An 18,841-nucleotide genomic window follows, 5' to 3' on the forward strand; every position below is an offset into this window, starting at 1 on the left:
TCAAAAAAGAAAGAGAGAAAAAATTAACAGCCAGCCTGAGTTGAAGAAAGAGTTTCTCATAAAGGAAAGGAAAGATGGAGAAATAGAGTGAAAGAGGGAAAAATAAAGAACACCAGTGATCTGAAAGGAAGAGAAAAAAGTCAGAAGAGAAGGTTTTGGAAACAAGCACAGAGACAAAAGGAGAGAAAGTCCAGCAGGGTCTAAACACACAACCACAGAGAACTTTAGGAATCAAGGAGTAGTAGGCAGCTACTTGCTGGTGAACTATTAAGATGTAGAACTTGACATGTGCAAAAGCAGAATTGTTATGATGTGTCTTGTGATATTACAAAGGTTGTTAAGGTTTAATTGTCATTTTGAAAGAAATAATATCTTGTTTTCTACTAGAGTGTCACCACCGTCAGCACCTTGTCAACTCCATAATATGGAGTTTTTGTTTATTTTTCTCTTTTGGAGAACCATATATTTTCCTCCCTCATGATCTTCCAATAAAAATACATAATTTTCTCAATAAATGTGTAATTTGCATGCTGCTTAATATGACTGTTTCTTATACAGATTAAATACAAGCTTCTGAAAATATGTATGACTGTAACTCTAACAATAAAAAGCCAAAACAATCTTACTTTTAAATGTGGTATAATTACTTTGAAAACCTATGTGCATAAACAATAGAATAGAGAAGCTGCTAATAAGATAAGATAAGATAAGATAAGATGACCTTTAATAGTCCCACAGGTGGGAAATTTGTTTTGTTACAGCAAAAGTGCAAAGTTATGTAGCAGAAATTAGAAAACACTGGAATGCAATAAAATAAAATACTATATACAATAGAATAAAATAGAATAGAATAAAATAATATATACAACAGAATAAAATAGAATACAAATGCTATTTACAACTGAGTATGAAAAGTAATTGTCAAAATAGCTGCAACAACTTCATTTAAAATATATATTTTTGCATTTCTTTGTGTCTGACGGTGTTGACAAAAACCTTGCACTTCTCCAGCAAAAACATAAATTATTAAAAACTGTTACACCTGGGAGATTGTACCAAAACATGGTGAGACAGACAAAACTTTGTGTAACAATTATATGTAAATGTGTTTTTGAAAAATCAAAAAATATATTTTAGAAAATTAAAACCTGTTTTGTCCCTAATCTCAGGAATCACTGAAGGCCAAAACATGAGGGGTTTACATGGGTTTTGGGAGATGACTCCTGACATCTGGTGCAGTAGCTGGCAGTTACTCATGCTTGGAAAGTCTAGCATAACAAAATGAAACGAGGGCAAATATGAAGCAAGGAAGCCAAAACGAGGTGAAATGCCTCCTGAATGTATTAAGTCACATCAAAGAGTACACAGACAAATCCATCACGATAAGCTGGAAGTACACTAACTTGAATCGGATTGGCTTTGACTTCTACATGACTGTAATCTGAAACCTGGCAGAATGACAGAGTAATAAAACTTTTGAGCAGCTTACTGGTTAGTCTGAGACTTCTGTTAAGCAACACGGGCTTGCTCAAGAAGTGGGCAGCATGAGCAATGTAAATTCTGAAAATTGAATGTAGGTTGTCTATTATATTTGGGCCACACGGCGAAAGCTGTAGGAGTAATTCACTTTTTGGAAAATGAAACATTCATCAACTTGTCTCTAAGGCAGCGGTAGACAATTAGGTTTTCCCAACGGGCTGCAAGTGAGATACTGGGACTGTTGTGGAGGACTGTCCCAGTAGGCTGGACTCAGTTCTGCTTAATATCAATTTTATCTTTTTATAAGACTACTGGCGCGACCCTCCACATCTCATGTGGCCCCTTGGGGAAATTAATTTGCCACCCCTGCTCTTAGGTCTACATGCCAACCCTAAACTCAGGCCTAAGTTTAAAGCTAGGCAATTATAGTATATAATTTTTAAAAAATATTATTAAACTATTCTCTCCAGTGTTTACAGTCAAGAGTCATAAAAATGAATCATTCTGTCACACATGAAAAAGTAGCCACATTTTGCCCTTTTAAGACTAGATTACAATTAGAACGTATGATGGCTGAGACAGCAAAGGGTTAAAGGCTTAAATCAGCTCATATCTCATTAGCTTAAAATTGTTCAGTATAAGTTTAGTAATATAATATCACATTTTTTTCTCCAGTTTCTACAAAGCCAAAGAGGAGCTGTTCAAAGAGTTGAGCTTCCAGGCCAGCTTGTACAGCGACCTCCCGCTCCTGGCATCAGATCTCCCCTACTTCCCTCCTGAAGAGGATGATGAGGAGTTTGATGACGGCATACACCTGGTGGTGTGCGTCCATGGGCTTGATGGTGAGGCTGCACATTTAAAAAATGTTCTGCTTCGCTGCGATCCAGTTCCACGTCTGCATTGCACTGACACATCCATAACTTTCTGTACAGCCTTTCATATCATTCCCTATTAGCATTGTAAATGTAATATAGCCTGATAAAGCCCTACAACTTTATTACACTGCACTGTGCAGTCTGTGAATACTAATTCCCTGAAACTCATTTCAGGTTAACTTTTAAATGTTTATCGAACATGCTTAATAAAAGCAGAGCTACAAACTTTGTGTGTCTGTTTCGTCACCTGCTTCTAGGAAACAGTGCTGACCTTCGTCTTGTGAAGACTTTCATAGAGCTGGGATTGCCAGGATCCAGGCTCGACTTCCTCATGTCTGAGAGGAACCAGGTACATTTGACAGTGACGGGAGCAAAACTGTGAAAGTGTGCTTCGAGGCAATTTGCAGAGCGCTGACAGGCTTGCTTTTCTCCCGTAGGCCGACACGTTTGCAGACTTCGACGCCATGACGGACAGGCTGCTGGATGAAATCATTCAGCACATCCAGCTCTACAATCTCACCATAGGCAGGATCAGGTCAGTCGGCCAGGTTTAACACGCTGCAGCGTGCCCATTATTGACACATTTCATTTTGATTGGATATTAAACCTCTTAATATCCACTAGCTTGCTGGTGAACCCCCTAAGGGCAGAGATAGGGTGCAAATACATTCAAGTGACTTTTCAAACAAGCCTGCTTCCAGAAATTAGAATATATCACCCTTCAAGTTGAGTTTGTAGTTTCATTTTGGTCTTACAGTTCCTCTGCTAGAAGATTCTCATGTGGGAAGTCATTTGAGGTTAAGGGAAACCAGTAAAGGACCAGCCTGAGCAGTATTCAGTCCAGTCAGCAGATGGCAGCAGAGACTTGGCTCTGATTCTTCTGTGGAAGTCTTAACTTCGGAGAATGACAGCTCCGTCATAATGTATAGACTCAAAATGGATAAGTGGCAGAAAACAGATGAAAAGCTCTTATCATACCGTGCCAATAAGCTTGTGACTTTCACATGATAGACTGCGCTGCTTTATGCAGCACTGTGCTGCCTAGTTCCAATCAAATTAAGCTATTCATCTTCCCGCTTAATTGCCCTCAATGTGACAATTTATTTCTTTGTGAGAGTTTCTGCCCAAGTTTCTTAACTCTCTTTTTATTGTGGCGTATTCTCTGGGGAGCGAGTATCAAAGACAAAAGGCAATGGAGTGCCGCAACAGCATCTGGTTCTTTCCACATTACCTCTATATTTAGTTTGGGAGCAGACAGATGAGAAGGAGCAGGGATGGAGATGAGGGATTGTGGGTAGAGCCGCAACAGTACAGTAATTAAACTAAGTGACAGACATAGCTTGATGAATCTAATATTTCCCACTGCTGGGAAGCTGCTATTAATTCGTGCGGTTTGTCCTCTATGTTCGCATCAATAAGTTGTCATTGCCTTTGAGGATGTTTAAACATTTAGCAAGTTAATGAATTTTCTGTAATCACCGCATGCTGCAGCAGGAATCTCCAAATAGCTTCCGCTGCAACCCGTTCCTGCTTCCAGAGGAATCTACCGAAGCTATCGGGCAGTGTCGTAGGTCAGCAGCGTTGGAGGCATTTTTTTTTTCCCAGCCGCCCACTCATGCTGCAAGTTCCTCTCTCTGAAAGTTGTTTGTCTTCGGCCAACAGCTTCATCGGCCACTCTCTGGGGAACATCATCATCCGCTCGGTGCTGACGAGGCCTCGCTTCCGCTGCTATTTGCCCAAACTGCACACTTTCCTCTCGTTGTCAGGGCCACACTTGGGAACGCTGTACAACAACAGCACACTGGTCAGCACAGGTGAGGCCACGGCTCGTCTCCTGGAAGAAGGCAGAGCGCTGCATGTTTCGCGCCTCTCAGCAGCGTATTGTCTTTTGTCTAAGAATATCATCCATACTGCTCAGCTACTGTGATGCATGTGGAGTCCTGATTCGGTGTGTGTGTGTTTTGCTTAGGTTTGTGGTTAATGCAGAAGCTGAAAAAATCCGGATCGTTGCTGCAGCTCACCTTCAGAGATCACGTTGATCCACGGAAAACGTTCCTCTATCTCCTGAGTCAGAAACCAGGTACGGCTTGAAAGCGGCTGAGATCCGAAACAGTTGACGGCCCCACTTTACAGACTGTTGCTTGAAAGGCAGGCTGTTCAAATATTCATGAAAATGTTGTCATCTTGTCTTTTTTTTGTCAAATTTCTGTACGTGTCAGCTCGCTAACACTCAAACCCCTGCCAGCGAGCTGCAAGAGGCCTGTGAGAGGCCTCCCCACTGTGTGAGTGGAACAAAGCAGTCGTTTGTCACACAGGCTTGAAGAAGATAAGCCTGAAAACGCTTTTTTTCCCCCCTCTCTACAGCTGTGGCAGGCTGACAAAGTGATCCAAACCCTGTCATTGGAAACCCACCAGTGCACTCTCTTAAAAGCACACAGAGAGGAGACTAGAGAGAGAGAGAAAAAAAAAAAACACAGCTTTATCGTATCAAGGCCTGTCATTGTGCTTTGTGATTGTACTTTGCATTTTACAACCAATTCAATCCTTTACCCTGTCTTGCCCTCCTTCTCTCTACTCTGTGCTGTCTCCTTTACTTGCGTCTTTCATGTCCTTGTAGGGCTCCAGTTCTTCAAGAACGTTGTGCTAGTGGCGTCTCCGCAGGACCGCTACGTTCCTTTTCACTCTGCCAGAATAGAGATGTGCAAAACTGCTCTCAAAGATAGAACCACAGGTGAACAATCCAGCTGTCATCACTTCAGCTCATATTTGTATTTCAATAGTTTCTATCTGGATATCTGGGCACCTGGGGACCTTGTCGTCCACATTATTTTAGCACACTTGTTTGTTCCTAGAATGACATTTTACATTATTCACGAAAGGAGCGTGCCTCACATAACAGCAGGTAAGACTGTGTCCCCTTCTCTCCTCTAACACTGCAGGTTAATAGGGAAGACTTGGCAGAACAGTGTCATAAAAACAGCAATTACATATTCTGATCGCCTCGGGTTCAGAGTTTGAGTTGGAGTTAGAGTTGATGGTGTCATCGATGACTTAAACGCCAGAAGGTTACTTAGTCACACTTTTTCTCATTTCATGCCATCCCTGTTGAGTTAGAATAAGATATAGGAATGCTTTACTTTTGTTTTAAGTATGTCTGGGTCTAGAACACCCACATGCAAAACCTTTTAAGGGCTTCATCAGTGATGAGTCCAGCCTTTGCTCTCAACACTGACCTTATTATTTGGAGAGAAGCAAAAAAAGTACCTCTTTGGAAAATAGCCTCAACAGATTTTTATATGTGTCAGTGAGAATTATTCCTCTCTTTGTCCATGGATTGCCAAGACTTTATGGAATAATGAAAAAAAAATCTTATACCATACATTTAGGGTTGGGGTTATCAGTGGTTATAGATGGTTAGCAGAAGACCTGTAACTGTGCCAGTGTAGGCCAAATACATTCACTGATGTATCATCTTCTAGTTTTATATGTTTCTTAGTCATCCAGGTCAGGGTTTAAAAAAAGAAAGGAACTGGACCGTTCATCCAAGGCTATGTCCACACGTACATGGGTAGTTTTGAAAACGCTGACACCCAGGCTTCTAGACTTCTGATTGGCCAACATTTCGTTTTTAGCGTTTACATGTGGACAGAGTTTTGTTTTGTTTTTTCAAAACGAAAACGGAAAATCTCAGTTTTCAAAAATATCCGTGTGCATGTGGACGTAGCGCAAGAGACTTCTTCAGATTTAAAAACCAAAAGGTGGAGAGTTCAAGGTGGTCTTGAGGGTCGTTGATCCACTATTGATCATGTGAGCTAAGGTGTGAAAACAGGCGCAAGTTGTTAACGTCACCAGGAGTTAAGGGTTAAATCACTGCGAGACCTTAAGGTAACTAGAGGCAAAGTGTGAATACGGGTAAAATGCCTGGAAAGAGATCTCAAGACTGCATGGTAGGTAGCTGATAGCTGGTGTTGTAAGCCACAAGCTCTGTTTAACCCCCACAGGGAGGTAAATACCTGGCACTCTGCACCTTTTGTTTTTAGAAATCAAGAAACCTTGAAGGAGAAGTGAAATGTCCTTAAAACATCAAGCCGTCAGCTCTTAAAACATCTACTAGTTTGTATAAAAACCGTTAAGCATGTGGCTAAATATGAATGCATCGCCTGATGACGTCTTTAACAAATTCATTTGCTTTCATTTATAAACCTCTGGACTTTAACAGCTCAGATTTAGCAACTTCTTCTAAATTTCTACCCATATGGAAAACTTAAGTCATACATATCTGTGCAGACACTCTGAACTGATCCTGCCACCCATGTTCCACACATGACATGGTTGGGGGGGTTGGCATGACATTTTTAGTTTTACAGGAGATTAGGCTCTAGGGTGTTGTATGGCAACCAGCCAAGACTCTAGGAAGTCATTGCACTGGGGCAAAAAACAGTCTGGCTCACCAGCACCTGTACATGCCTCATGCAACTTTGGGCAAAAATCCCAGTAAGGGTAAACACTCTGCAATGGCAAAACTTTGCACTCATCAGAGATTTCAAAAAAAGTGGAACGGAAGTATGTTGCAGTAAGTATGCAAATCAGAAAAATTGACAAGAATTATTGTTATTATGGGGTGTATGTTTCATGTTTCTTATTAAGGTCGTTTAGATGGTGGTGATGTTCTGCACTGCGTTATATTTAGAAGCTTTCCTAATTTTATACCCACTCTATCAACATGAAAAAATAAGTTTCTCCATAGAATATCTGGCATTTGTTGACCAAACAAAAACAGCTGATGAATCACTAATGAATCTAACTGTGGCCCTAAGTTTTAACACTTGAATATGGATAAGACATCATGCACGTAGGAGGACACGCTATTACTTTCCTTTTTTTTTTCCTCGCACTGAAGGGCCCGTGTACACCGAGATGATCAACAACCTCCTGCAGCCACTCGTAGAAGCTAAAGAGTGCCGCCTGATCCGCCAGAATGTGTTCCACGCTCTACCCAACACAGCCAACACGCTGATCGGCCGCGCCGCCCACATCGCCGTCTTGGACTCTGAGCTATTCCTGGAGAAGTTCTTCTTAGTGGCAGGACTCAACTACTTCAAGTAAAGGTGCTCCTACTGCAGGCTTGCTGGACCGATCTGAATGGTGGATAAAGGAGTATAAAGGAAGGGGATGAGGTCATTTTACCCTGTACAATAGATGTAATGTATATATTTCCTGGTATCCAAGAGGCCAGATTTGTATATCCCATTTGTTAGGATGGTTAGCAGCTGTTAATAAAGGATTGGTATATTGTGACTGTTTAAACCGCTAACTCAGAAGTCTGAGTTTGATGTGTAGCCAGTCAAAGCAAAACATCTGACATCGATGACAGGATTTATTGTAGATGTTTTGTCGGCCTTATGAATAACCTCTCAGCCAGAACACTAACAGATGCTAATTGTGGTTTAAAGCATTTACTTTCTTTCCCTTTAGAGTTGGTTTAGAGCCTTTGCTATCGCTGGTTGATTGAATTCTTCTTTAAGGGTTACACTAATGATAGTCTTACACTATCCTTACAAGGCAATAGATGCATAGCATTTATGTCCTTGATTGTACATGAAGTATTTTGTTGTACGAAACATAGATGTTCATTTATACAGAAATGACTATATTGTTTAAAATTATTTATTTTTTACCTGCTTATGTTATTTACAGTGTAAGTAGTCCGTCTACATTTAAGTCTCTGTGTGTAATTATCATCAAATGTGTCAAATGAAAAGTAAAAAGTGTGTTGTCTGTATGTTTATCTGTACATCTCAAAAAATCTTGCTGTCCATGACTAGCTAAGTGTTAGGCTACAACAAACGTTTGCATAGAAGTGTGCAGCAAAGTATATTTGATAAGAAATGATCCTACCTGCTGTGATAGCATTTACTTTGTAATTGTGTTTTTGTACTGACTTAGTAACAGATTAACAAGATTCAGGATTGGACCATTTGCTAAGCCCCACCTCCCCTTAGTTACCATCGTGCCACCTGTCGAGCTTTTCAGCCTCTTAAGGCCCTTATGCAATCTAGAATGATACCCCTCCAACCTGCAAAAATGTTTACATTACTAAAATGTGATGTCAGACCTAAGTAGACAAAAGCAGACCTGTCACTGCTCCTGGATTTTTCAGCGTTAGCTAGCTAACCAATCAAGCTAATCTCAGCTACTTGACTATCATACCTCTGTTTGACTTTGTTGCCTGCAATTTTTCCTTTTTTAAGCTGAATTTAGACATAACATAGCTTTATTTGCATGATTTTTATGACGTTTGCATGACGTTTTGGGTTATGTTGGTTGGGGAAGCCAACATCCCAAAATGTGTTAAACAGCGCACAAAGGAAAAAGTAGTACAAGTTGTGATTAGACGTTTTTATACTGATTCTGTAGACATTTGACCACCAACCATTCATCACCCATTTTAGACATGTGCCAAAAATGGTGACAAGATCAGTTGAAGACTAGACACAAAATCTTAGCGACAGTCTGACCATTACTTTGAAGGTGAGCTTTCTCCCTTTCTGGTTTGTTTTATATCTGCTTGGCTAATAGTGCCGGTAACAGTGTTTGCTGACAAATCTGAAGAACTACAGGAAACATTTGCTGCCAGCCAGTCAAGGCATACATATGTTTCCTTAGCAACAGGTTGTTGTATCATGTCCATTATGGCAGACAAATTTTAGGCAATGTGTGCATGGCATTATATAAAAAGTGAATGTGAATTTGGCATTTGGGATTTTTGGAACAAGAAGTGTATATGTAGATTCATGATGTTTTTGGACTTCTTATATGGTGTGTTTGAAATAAATAACTGCACAGCCATAGTATTTGTCAAATAATGCAAAAAAAAGAAAAAAAAGAAAAAAGAAATCAGCTCCAAATAAAAGATACTGTATGTGGCTTTAAACATGCATTTCTTCTAATGACCAGAAGGGGGCGACTCCTCTTGTGTCAAAAAGAACTTCTATAGTCAATGGAAAAATTGTCCTTGGCTCTTCTGATCTCTTTTATGGTGTCACAGTGCATGTTTGGTAAATTCTGGTCCTTAGTAGGTTAGTAGGTTATAAAAAAATAGTAAAAGGGTAAAAGCCCTTAGGCCAGGGCTGCTGTGTGTGATTGCAGTGCATTCTGGTTCTCCGTCAGTTTCCCCTCTCACATCCGGTTTAAAAACTCCAAAGTAGCGACAGTGAAAATGTTCAGCCCTCAGCACAGTACAGCACATTTTCTTCCAAAAGGTAACGTCATATTTATCTAAAGGCAGTCTACAACTTCTTATATGTCACAACCTATAACACAAATTATTCATCTACTTTTGCCCGGACATCTTTGGATGTGGAAGTTGATAGGTTACAATGATGTAAGATGTAAATGCATACAGCTGCAGCTGATGGTAGCACCCAACATTATCATACCCTCCCATACTTTTGTGCCTACTTTTGGTTTTGGAACAAGCCACGGGCAGCGTTTAGTTCTGTTGCTTCACTGGTTTGAACCCCAGCTGGGAATTTTCTGTGTTGAGCTTTCGTGTTCTCCCTGTGAATGAGCAGGTTTTCCTCGGGGTAATCTTCCTCCACAGTCTAAAGTCTAAATTGGCCATGCATGTGATGTATAGATAAAATATTTAAACTGCATCGAGTAAAGCACTCTATGAATGTATGTTTAAGTGTGGCTTGGAGTCAAAAGCACTTTGATTTATCAACAAAGCTAGAAAAGCACTGTATAAATGCCCACACACTTAAACATGCAGAAATCCATAGCTTGACAGGCTTCTTGTGCCTAAACGAGTTGCTACGATGGAGCGATAGCTAACCGGGGGAGAGGTTTAGCAAACAATTTTTCCTTTGACGTGATGAATATTTAACAATCTAACAATCATGAAGCAATTTTATGGAATTACTGCTATAAAATATAAAATTATATACAACTACTAGTAGTTGTAGCCTCTAGTTAATCAGTTCTTTTGATAATGCGTCTTGAATGGCAGGCGGTAAACAGGCTTGCTGGTATAATCAACGGCAGATTTGATGTGCATGCATGTGACAAAGATTTGCCATTCATGACTGTACGATACAATAGACTATTGTGGTCTAATGAGGATCTATTTTCTAATTAGCCATGTAAAGCTGTAGATTAAAACCCTTTGAAATGCATTGCTTTTTTTTTTTTTAAATTGGTGTAAATCAGGGTGTCATTGCTTTTGTTATCCTGGATGATTCTGTGTAATACTGACACACTGCCAAGATTCTCCCCCGCACACTGTCTACGCAATGTGATGCATGATGATAGCAGGGAACCGCTGTGCAAGCAGTCGAATGTTCTCTTGAACATGTAACATGCCGTGTTGTGATCTCATCAGCTTTTCCCACATCCTTGGCTGTCAGATGCAAAGTGTTGTTTTCTAGCATCCTGGCGAGGATTGTTTCCTCACCGCCGTGCTGTTCATCAGACAGTGTTTACATATTCTGATATTAGAGAACTGTCACACACGTCTCATTTCCAGCTGTAGTTATGCGTCTGCTGCATATGTAGTTATATACAGACTGAGAGATATATTTTAACCTTTGCACTGGTTTGAAGTGCACTTTATTGAAAACCTTGGATCAACTTCCACTAGCTTTACAAACTACAAACAGCTATTTTTCTTTCTTTTTTAGATCTGAAGGTCACGTCCTGTTCTCATTGTAAAAACTAACCTCACCTGTCTGTCTTGGCTGTACAAGCATTGTTTTTTGTTCAAAGCGTGCTGTCTCAAAGAACGACCGGTGACACGGCAAAGTGCTTTTTTTCCCCGTGTGGAAGCTGCTGCTCTGTCACTGTGATCGACTCTAACCAAATGGGTTCCTTAAGGATGACGGTTCTCAAAGACCCGCTAAGCAAAGCTGCGCAAGCAGTCTGCTGGAGCTGCCGTGTATCATGCACCAAAAACACACATACTGTACATGGCTGAGGCTTAAGCTTGTTTGCTTTTCCTTTGTGTGTGTTTACTCAAAGGAGTCGGCAGGAATCAATGGAGGGGAAAAGTGATGGAGAGGTATTGAGATTGACCCCTTCAAGGGCAAACAGAGGTATGAAATTGCTTTATGAGATGGATGGCTGTCCTGCAAAAGGTTTCATTTGAAGGTTTCATCAGAAAGAATTGTATTTACGTCACTCTTAGCTCTCTTTTTTACCAAATATTTATTGGCTGTTAACTGTACATTTATGTTGTTGAGTAAATTCTATAAACCCAACACTTGACTGACTTGAACCATTTTGTATTTGACTTTTTAGAGAGCCTTGTTTATGTGTAGCACATGGAGGTGTGTATGGAAACTGTGTTATATGTCTGTGAAAGCTCATCTGTCTTCGCTGTCCCTATTATTTTGGACCCTCCATTTGTTTGATCTGATTATAAAAATGTTTCATGTCCCTCAAAGAATCATTAATTTATTTCATTCTGCATTTCTTTTGCTGAATGTACAACATGTAAAGTATAAAACAAATACTACTTCATCTGTGCCAATACTACTATAATATTTTTCTATGTTGCTGACTGTACTGTACGCATTCCTTAGTAGCTTGTGTTCAATGTAGAAATAGAAATATAATTATATGCAGTATATAGCATAATATTGTTATAACATATATGAAAAAAATAAATGACAAATGTTCTTTTGCATAATTATTTTGTTCATGAGCCTCAGTTCTATATTGATGTTAACTCTCTCAGTTTGAATGATGATTCCAACCTGAACCCAAAACAAAAAAAAGAATCTTTCTACCTGATAAACACTAAAAATGGACATTTTTCTTTCTTAAAAGTACAGAGTTAGCATAAGGTTAGGATTATCATTAATAATGCCTTAGATCTCAGAGGATTAGCCACTTAACACTGCGAACAACTAGACATGGAGCACATGTGCAAGAGTCGTTGCGGTCACAAAACCTCAGCATTCATGTGGACCATTGTGTTCACTGTCTTATAATGAAACTCATGTCACTCATACCTGATTTGATCCTAGCGTACTTGAGGACACAGAAAGTACAATCAAGGCCACAGCAAATCCAGCATGTCCAAATTAACACTGTCAGATTTGATTTCAACACTATTAGAGTGTCTATATGGGTCCACACCAGAGAGTGTTAATTTAACTCTTTTTGGAGAGTTGGTAAGTTAACTCTGATTTAGTGTTAAACACCAAATCTGTCTGGAGTTGATAATTTAACACTTACTAATGCTAACTAGGTGTTAAGAGTTTATATATTAACTCCCAAAGAGTATTTTAGTTTAACTACGTAAGAGTTATCTTCTAATTAATTCTAAAAAGCGGGAATTTTCCTGTTCTGAACCTCTAGAAATTTCTTTTGGAAATAAACATTTACTAAAAAGATGCAATGGTTTTTAAAAACATTTATTCTGAACTGTGCACCACAATTTCAAAACATTTTCTGAAAGATGTAACAGTATACATGTTCTCACTTTCATTAGAATTTTGTTTATCAAAGGTCTGACATGGTAAATGCAAATAACAGCATTCTCATCACTTATTTCTTCAATACAATATGCATGTCCTTCATTCATCACTTTGTGGAACTTCAACGCACTTCTGCTCTCCCCCACATTCCATCTTCACAAGCATATCCTAAGTGGAGATTGAAAAAAAAAAAATTAGTTGACACTAATTAATGGCACAAATAATCCGGTAATCAATTGCAGCAGAGTAAAAAAAAAAAAAAAAAAAAAAAAAAAGGAATCCTCTTTGAGCCATTACTTGTGTAAAGTATTTTCCCAAAAGACAAGGACACCGGCAACAGGTAATACTGAACTAAATGTAAAACCTCAACCTTTTTAATTTTTACCAAAACCGTGTGCGCAAAACTCTGGAGGGATCTATGCTAACATAGAATCCAGTCAGGACGTCAGCTACTGCTGTTTGCTCGTTTTTGTTTTTTTTTTATGGGAGATCATTTTCAGGGTTCAAGTAGCACCATTATACCAACATTTCACATTCTAGACATTGTTTTAGGTGTATTTGACCAAAAATGTGACTGAAAATTCACATGCAAGCTTTTTTTCAAGGCTGTGGTATTTGCCCGCAAACAATACCTTTCAGCTAGCTAAAACAGAATATTATGCTATCACCGAGCAACATGGCTAATGCCTTTCACACAGCTTTGTCTCAACTCCAAAGAGCCACAGAAGTAAAAGCTAATAATAATAATTGAAACAATCTTTGAAAAAATGACTTACCAAGCATGGCAAACAACTCAAATATGTAGAGCAAAATGTTCTGAAACGGCTTCACTTCAGCTTCGATTGGAGCCGTGCTGGGGGCGGAGTCTGTGAATTTACTCTGTTGGTGTCATAGCCCCTGTAGGAGTTCAGAGTTCAGAGGTCAAGAGTTAATGTTTCCATTGTAACACCTCCAGATTTGACATAGAAACACTCATTTTTAACACTCGATTTTAACTACTATCATTTTACACCTCAGAGTTACATTAAACGAATGTGACTCTACTTAGAGTAAAATTAACTCTACTTTTGCAAGAAGACTATTAACACCAAAACATTTAACACTTTTGAATTTGCTGTGGGATTAGGGGTACGGTTGTGTTGCATATTGGCGACATGGTAAACAAGCCTAGTTTTAGGAGCCTGGTTCATGTTAAGAGGTCATACATGTTACATATTCTCATAGCATGAGGTAAAGGCTAGGTTTTAGCTCGTCGAGGTCATTACTGTTAACTCTAACAGAGTGCTATCAGCATATATGTTTCCCCTTAAAAGTACTTTTAATTAGGGGCGACAAAGAACGTAATCATTCTGACTGATACACATCAAAAGATGACTGCCCCTCTCTCAGATTCTGCTGGAGGTTTCTGCCTGTTAAAAGGGAGTTTTTCTTTCCCACTGTCGCCAAGTGCTTACTCATAGGGGATCATCTGAATATTGGGGGTTTCTCTCTATTATTGTGAGGTCTTGACCTTACAATAGAAAGCACTTTGAGGTGACTTGTTATTTTGGGCTATACATATTAAACTGAATTGAACTGAATCAAAAACCTGGTACAGTTTAAAAAGAAGGAATCCAAGTCTAAGTACAGTAACAGGTAACACTCACAAGCAGAAAGACATTCACAGGAAACATCTTAAAGTCTGTTCATGTATGAAACAAGTTTTTCGGGACAGCTTAAACCTAGATGAACTCGTAGAAGAGGGATGGGATGAGTGTGGAGAAGGGAAATGAGAAGCTCATGATCCAAAGCATCTTTCAAACATTGTGAAAGGCATAATTACTGCATTGTCATTCATGGGTGCCACTGGACCCGGGTCACTGGTATTTACTGATGATATGAATCTTTGTCATGTTCATTAAACCATCCTGTGGACTGCTCTATGAAATGAAGCATGTTCATGTTGGAAGTTACCTTGAGAAGGTGCAAAATTGTGGCCATAAAAGGCCACAAAGCATTCAAACAGTGATTGATTGGTGCAGGCAACACAACACACCTCACACCGTGATACTGAGCGTGAACTGTTGACGTGCTGCAAGTTTGGTCTGTTCGTTCATGCTGTTGTGAGCCAACTTGTGAGCGTATGTGCAGCCTCAGCAGAATGCATTCTGAGAAGCTTGTCATCTCAGCACAGTTCGAAAGAGGGGTTATCTTAGTTACTGTAGTCTCCGCTCCATCAATTCCGGCAGTCCTTCTCAGGGTGAAATGACTCGCGAAAAGCTTAAAATGTGTTGACATGACACGGAAAATGTCCTGAAAAGTGTTGGTTAATAATACGGAAACAATTGCTGGCTATTAATGCAAAGATGTAAAATTGCAGCAGAATCAATCTTCCTTTGTCATGGAGAAGACTGAAAACATGCTACTTTTTGGCAACTTTGTATATATTATTAAAAAAAATGAGATTTGTTGTTTAGACCTGTGAAAGAGGCTAGGAATTATCTAGACATATGATTCGTGTCACAATATGGAATTTGTCAAAATTAAAGTTTCATCAGTTTTCTTTTACATCAGGATGTATTTGGTTTTATTACATGCCAATAGCTATCCAATTCAGGCTTTGGCCTTGTGAGACAGGTTGTTGTGAGTTAAACTGTACTCCAAATTAATTACTGTGCTTGTCTAATAAGGGCTAATCATTTTTCTGGACGGGCTGAAGGATTTATGTGGACCAAACTGTACCTCAACAAACTATAAAAGACATAATTTTCAAATAAATACAAGCATGTCCATCCATCCATCCATCCTAAGCAGAGAAGCCCAGACCTCCCTCTACCCGGCCACCTCCTCCAGCCTTCCCACGTGAACACCAAAGCGTTTCCAGGCCCACTGAGAGGTATAATCTCTCCAGCGTGTCCTGGGTCTGCCCCGGGGCCTCCTCTCGGTGTGACATGCCCGCAACTACTCACCCAGGAGGTGCCCAGGAGGCATCCTTGTCAGATGCCCGAACCACGTCAACTGGATCCTTTTGATGTGGAGGAGCAGCGGCTCTACTCTGAGCAGACGGCTAAACTGCTCACCCTGTCTCTAAGGGAGAGGCCAGCCACCCGTCGGAGAAAGCTAATTTCCGACGTTTGTATCTGCGAACTTGTTCTTTCGGTCACTACACAAAACCTGTGACCATAGGTGAGGGTAGGGACGTAGACCAACTGATAAATTGAGAGCTTCATTTTTATGCTCAACTCTCTCTTTTCAAATTATGTTCAATCATAATTTCCTTGGGGATTAGTGAAGTATTAACCCCCTGAGGTGTAAGTAGGGAGCGGAATTAAAAAATAACTCTTGCAGCGAACTGTAGTTCAATTCCTTGGAATTGTTAGCTCGCCTATCATTTCCATTTATCAGTCCACTACTGCTATAATCCACTGATTTGAATTTGGTGCTGAACGAGGAAAATAGTGTTGCAGCCTACAGCGTGGATGTGGACATTATACTTTTATTTTTATTGCACAAAAGGACGAGAGTGAGATGGTAAAGTGCAAACTGCATCCAGGACAGCTGGATTATGCTGCTAACAGAACTTCTGCTCTTTGCTAGCACCTACGCAGATGGCAAGCTAATGCTAAGCTAGCCAAGAACCCAAATGATGTTAAAGCAGTGATGAGCAGTCAGGCTTACAACCTCTACTTCTACCTGTTCATGTTTCTAAAGTAGAATCTTTGTGACGATCGCTTCAACGTATTTTTGGCTCTTTTAACTTTTACTTTGTGTTGTTGACTTGTAACTATACCTAAAAACTAAACAAAAGATCCTATCTCCGTCTCCTTATGAAAATGGGGAATTGTGTTGGTGTGTGATAAAGTGTTTCAGGTCATTTTGCAGAGTAATGAGAAAGTAATGTAACTCGTAGTGTAACCCAGCGGTCTCCAACCTTTTTTTGCACCACGAACCAGTTTAATGTCACACAATATTTTCACAGACTGGCCTTTAAGGTGTCGCGGATAAATACAACAAAATAAATGGTACGACCGAGACAAAAACTGTGGTATTTTGGAAATATAATAACAAACGCAAATTCACTGTGTAATTGTGTAACTTTATTACTGAAATGCGCTAACAGCAGTAAGAGTAACATCCTCCTCTCTGCCCCTTAATGCTCTTTGGTCGCTATGGTAACGCGTAAATATTTCTTTCAAAATAAAACACACAACTACAACACGGGGAAAGACCCAGGGTAACAGAGTTAACAATAAAAACCCTGAAAACCAAAAATTTCACACCCGAGCCTCAACTCTCGGTACCAAGCGACTCACGGACCAGTGCCGGTCCGTGGCCCGGGGGTTGGGGACCGCTGGTGTAACCCATGACTTTCTCTGGTGACCAATGAAGTAATGTAATGCATTACTTTTAAGAAAAGCAACAAGTGACATGCAGAATGTTAAAAAAGTGAATAGATTTTTGTTATATGTTACTTTCTTTATCCATTGAATGTTGAAAATATACATTTTCATAAACATTTAGCATCATAGGCTCACGAATGACGATCACTTAGACTTGGATGCTTATTAAAACATTTCTATTCCTTGTGATTCTTCTTTCCCCATATGGACCTTACTGAAAAGTGGTTTAGAAACCTCAGATTTAATGCATCACTTTATTTTTTTGCAAAGTAACTGTTTACCTTGTAGTTTGTGTATTTTTACACAAACTACAATTTTGTGAAAAAAATGTGTACTCTACCTGGTCTAACCTCGCATGTCAACCTATCAGTGTCCCTTAGCGGTGCTTGTGCCGCGCGCAGATATGTGGCTGTTTCCTGCCTCCCTGAGCCACTCGGCCCACAGAGGCAGATTTGTCACGCCCTTTAAATTCTGTCTGTGTATATTCTATTAACGAGCCCTGTTGTGGGACTACAGTGACTCGCCATTTGTATTGTCCGACGGTGACACGCGCAGTAAACGAATCATAGCAGCAATCCCCTACTGACGCCCCATTTCAACTACATCAATTTATGACTTCCAGGTCTGGGGTACCCTGGAGCTATAAATCCAGGCCCACAACAATCCATACTCAATTTGATTTCAGGGTGTTCTTTCTCATTCCGCCCCCCATTTGTCATTGCGTGTTGAACTCATGATCCAACTGAGGCTAGTTGGAGTCCCACTACTTGCCTTTCTCCTTTCTTTCTTCCCTCCCTGAAATCAATAGAGCTCATTTTTCCTCCCCCAACCCTAAAGACATCACTGTCACTGGAAAAATGATGAGGGAATTGCGCTCACACATAGTAATGCATTTCATTTTCATCAAGTTAACAGTAATTTGTCGGTCACATTCACTTATCATCAAATGCAGGGAAATCGTAGCAAATAAAAGGCATGTTTCGTGTTTACAGCTCGACTCTCGCACAAACACATCCCCTCGGAGACCCATCTCATTCTGCATGTGTTGCTCCGCCCCGGCCATAAAGCGGAGCGAGGAATGATTTTGTCATTAAATCCATCACTCAGAGTTGATTGAAGCAGTGTTCATTCCATTGTTTGCCTTGTGAAGGAGGGAAACCATTAGTCCCAGAGCGATACTTTGGGCAGGCGTCGTCAATAAGCAAAGCTGCCAGTGGGAGTAATTATTGCTGCACGAAACTGTCGGTGCTGGAAGGTAATAAGATCTCACATGGTCTCATTATCTCCAGTGACACTGATTAGCAGGATTTCACACCTAAATATTGGGGAGATAAAGCAGCACAAATGTGACGGAACTGGACTTCCAGAGCTGTTCTGAATGACGTCTCGCTGTCTGCTGTTTGGAAGTGCACACGGTTCTGAAGCCTAACCGCTATGGATTTTTGCTGCAGAATTTGTTTGGAAAATGATGTATTTGAAAGAAAGATCCAACTGAGAACAATACCCCCACTCTACATGCCTTTAAAAACAAGTGTAGTGTACCATTATGTGCAGACAGGATGCATGAAAACATCAACAAAAATGGCTTTCCTCAGGGTGTAGCTCAGGCGGTAGGTTGGTGGTTCAA

General features: G+C 40.1%; 1 protein-coding gene and 1 long non-coding RNA gene across 2 annotated transcripts in view; one reads left to right on the forward strand and one right to left on the reverse strand.

Annotated features, from left to right (window-relative positions):
• Nucleotides 1-12,042, forward strand: part of fam135b (family with sequence similarity 135 member B) — a 58,429-nt gene extending 46,387 nt beyond the window's left edge. The window contains exons 14-20 of the mRNA XM_004564365.5: nt 2,155-2,321; nt 2,612-2,703; nt 2,792-2,889; nt 4,017-4,168; nt 4,324-4,434; nt 4,972-5,085; nt 7,255-12,042. Of these exons, the coding sequence (XP_004564422.3) occupies nt 2,155-2,321; nt 2,612-2,703; nt 2,792-2,889; nt 4,017-4,168; nt 4,324-4,434; nt 4,972-5,085; nt 7,255-7,460 (940 nt within the window). The 3' untranslated portion in view covers nt 7,461-12,042. The remainder of the gene's footprint in view (nt 1-2,154; nt 2,322-2,611; nt 2,704-2,791; nt 2,890-4,016; nt 4,169-4,323; nt 4,435-4,971; nt 5,086-7,254) is intronic.
• A 714-nt stretch (nt 12,043-12,756) lies between these two features.
• On the reverse strand, nt 12,757-13,694 carry LOC143414465 (uncharacterized). Its single transcript, XR_013095083.1, has 2 exons — nt 13,612-13,694; nt 12,757-13,003 (listed from the first exon to the last, which is right to left on the reverse strand). It is a non-coding gene; the product is annotated as an uncharacterized LOC143414465 (long non-coding RNA).
• Between the last annotated feature and the right edge of the window lie 5,147 nt (nt 13,695-18,841).

Source organism: Maylandia zebra, linkage group LG22, assembly GCF_041146795.1.
Source record: "Maylandia zebra isolate NMK-2024a linkage group LG22, Mzebra_GT3a, whole genome shotgun sequence".
NCBI lineage: Eukaryota > Metazoa > Chordata > Actinopteri > Cichliformes > Cichlidae > Maylandia > Maylandia zebra.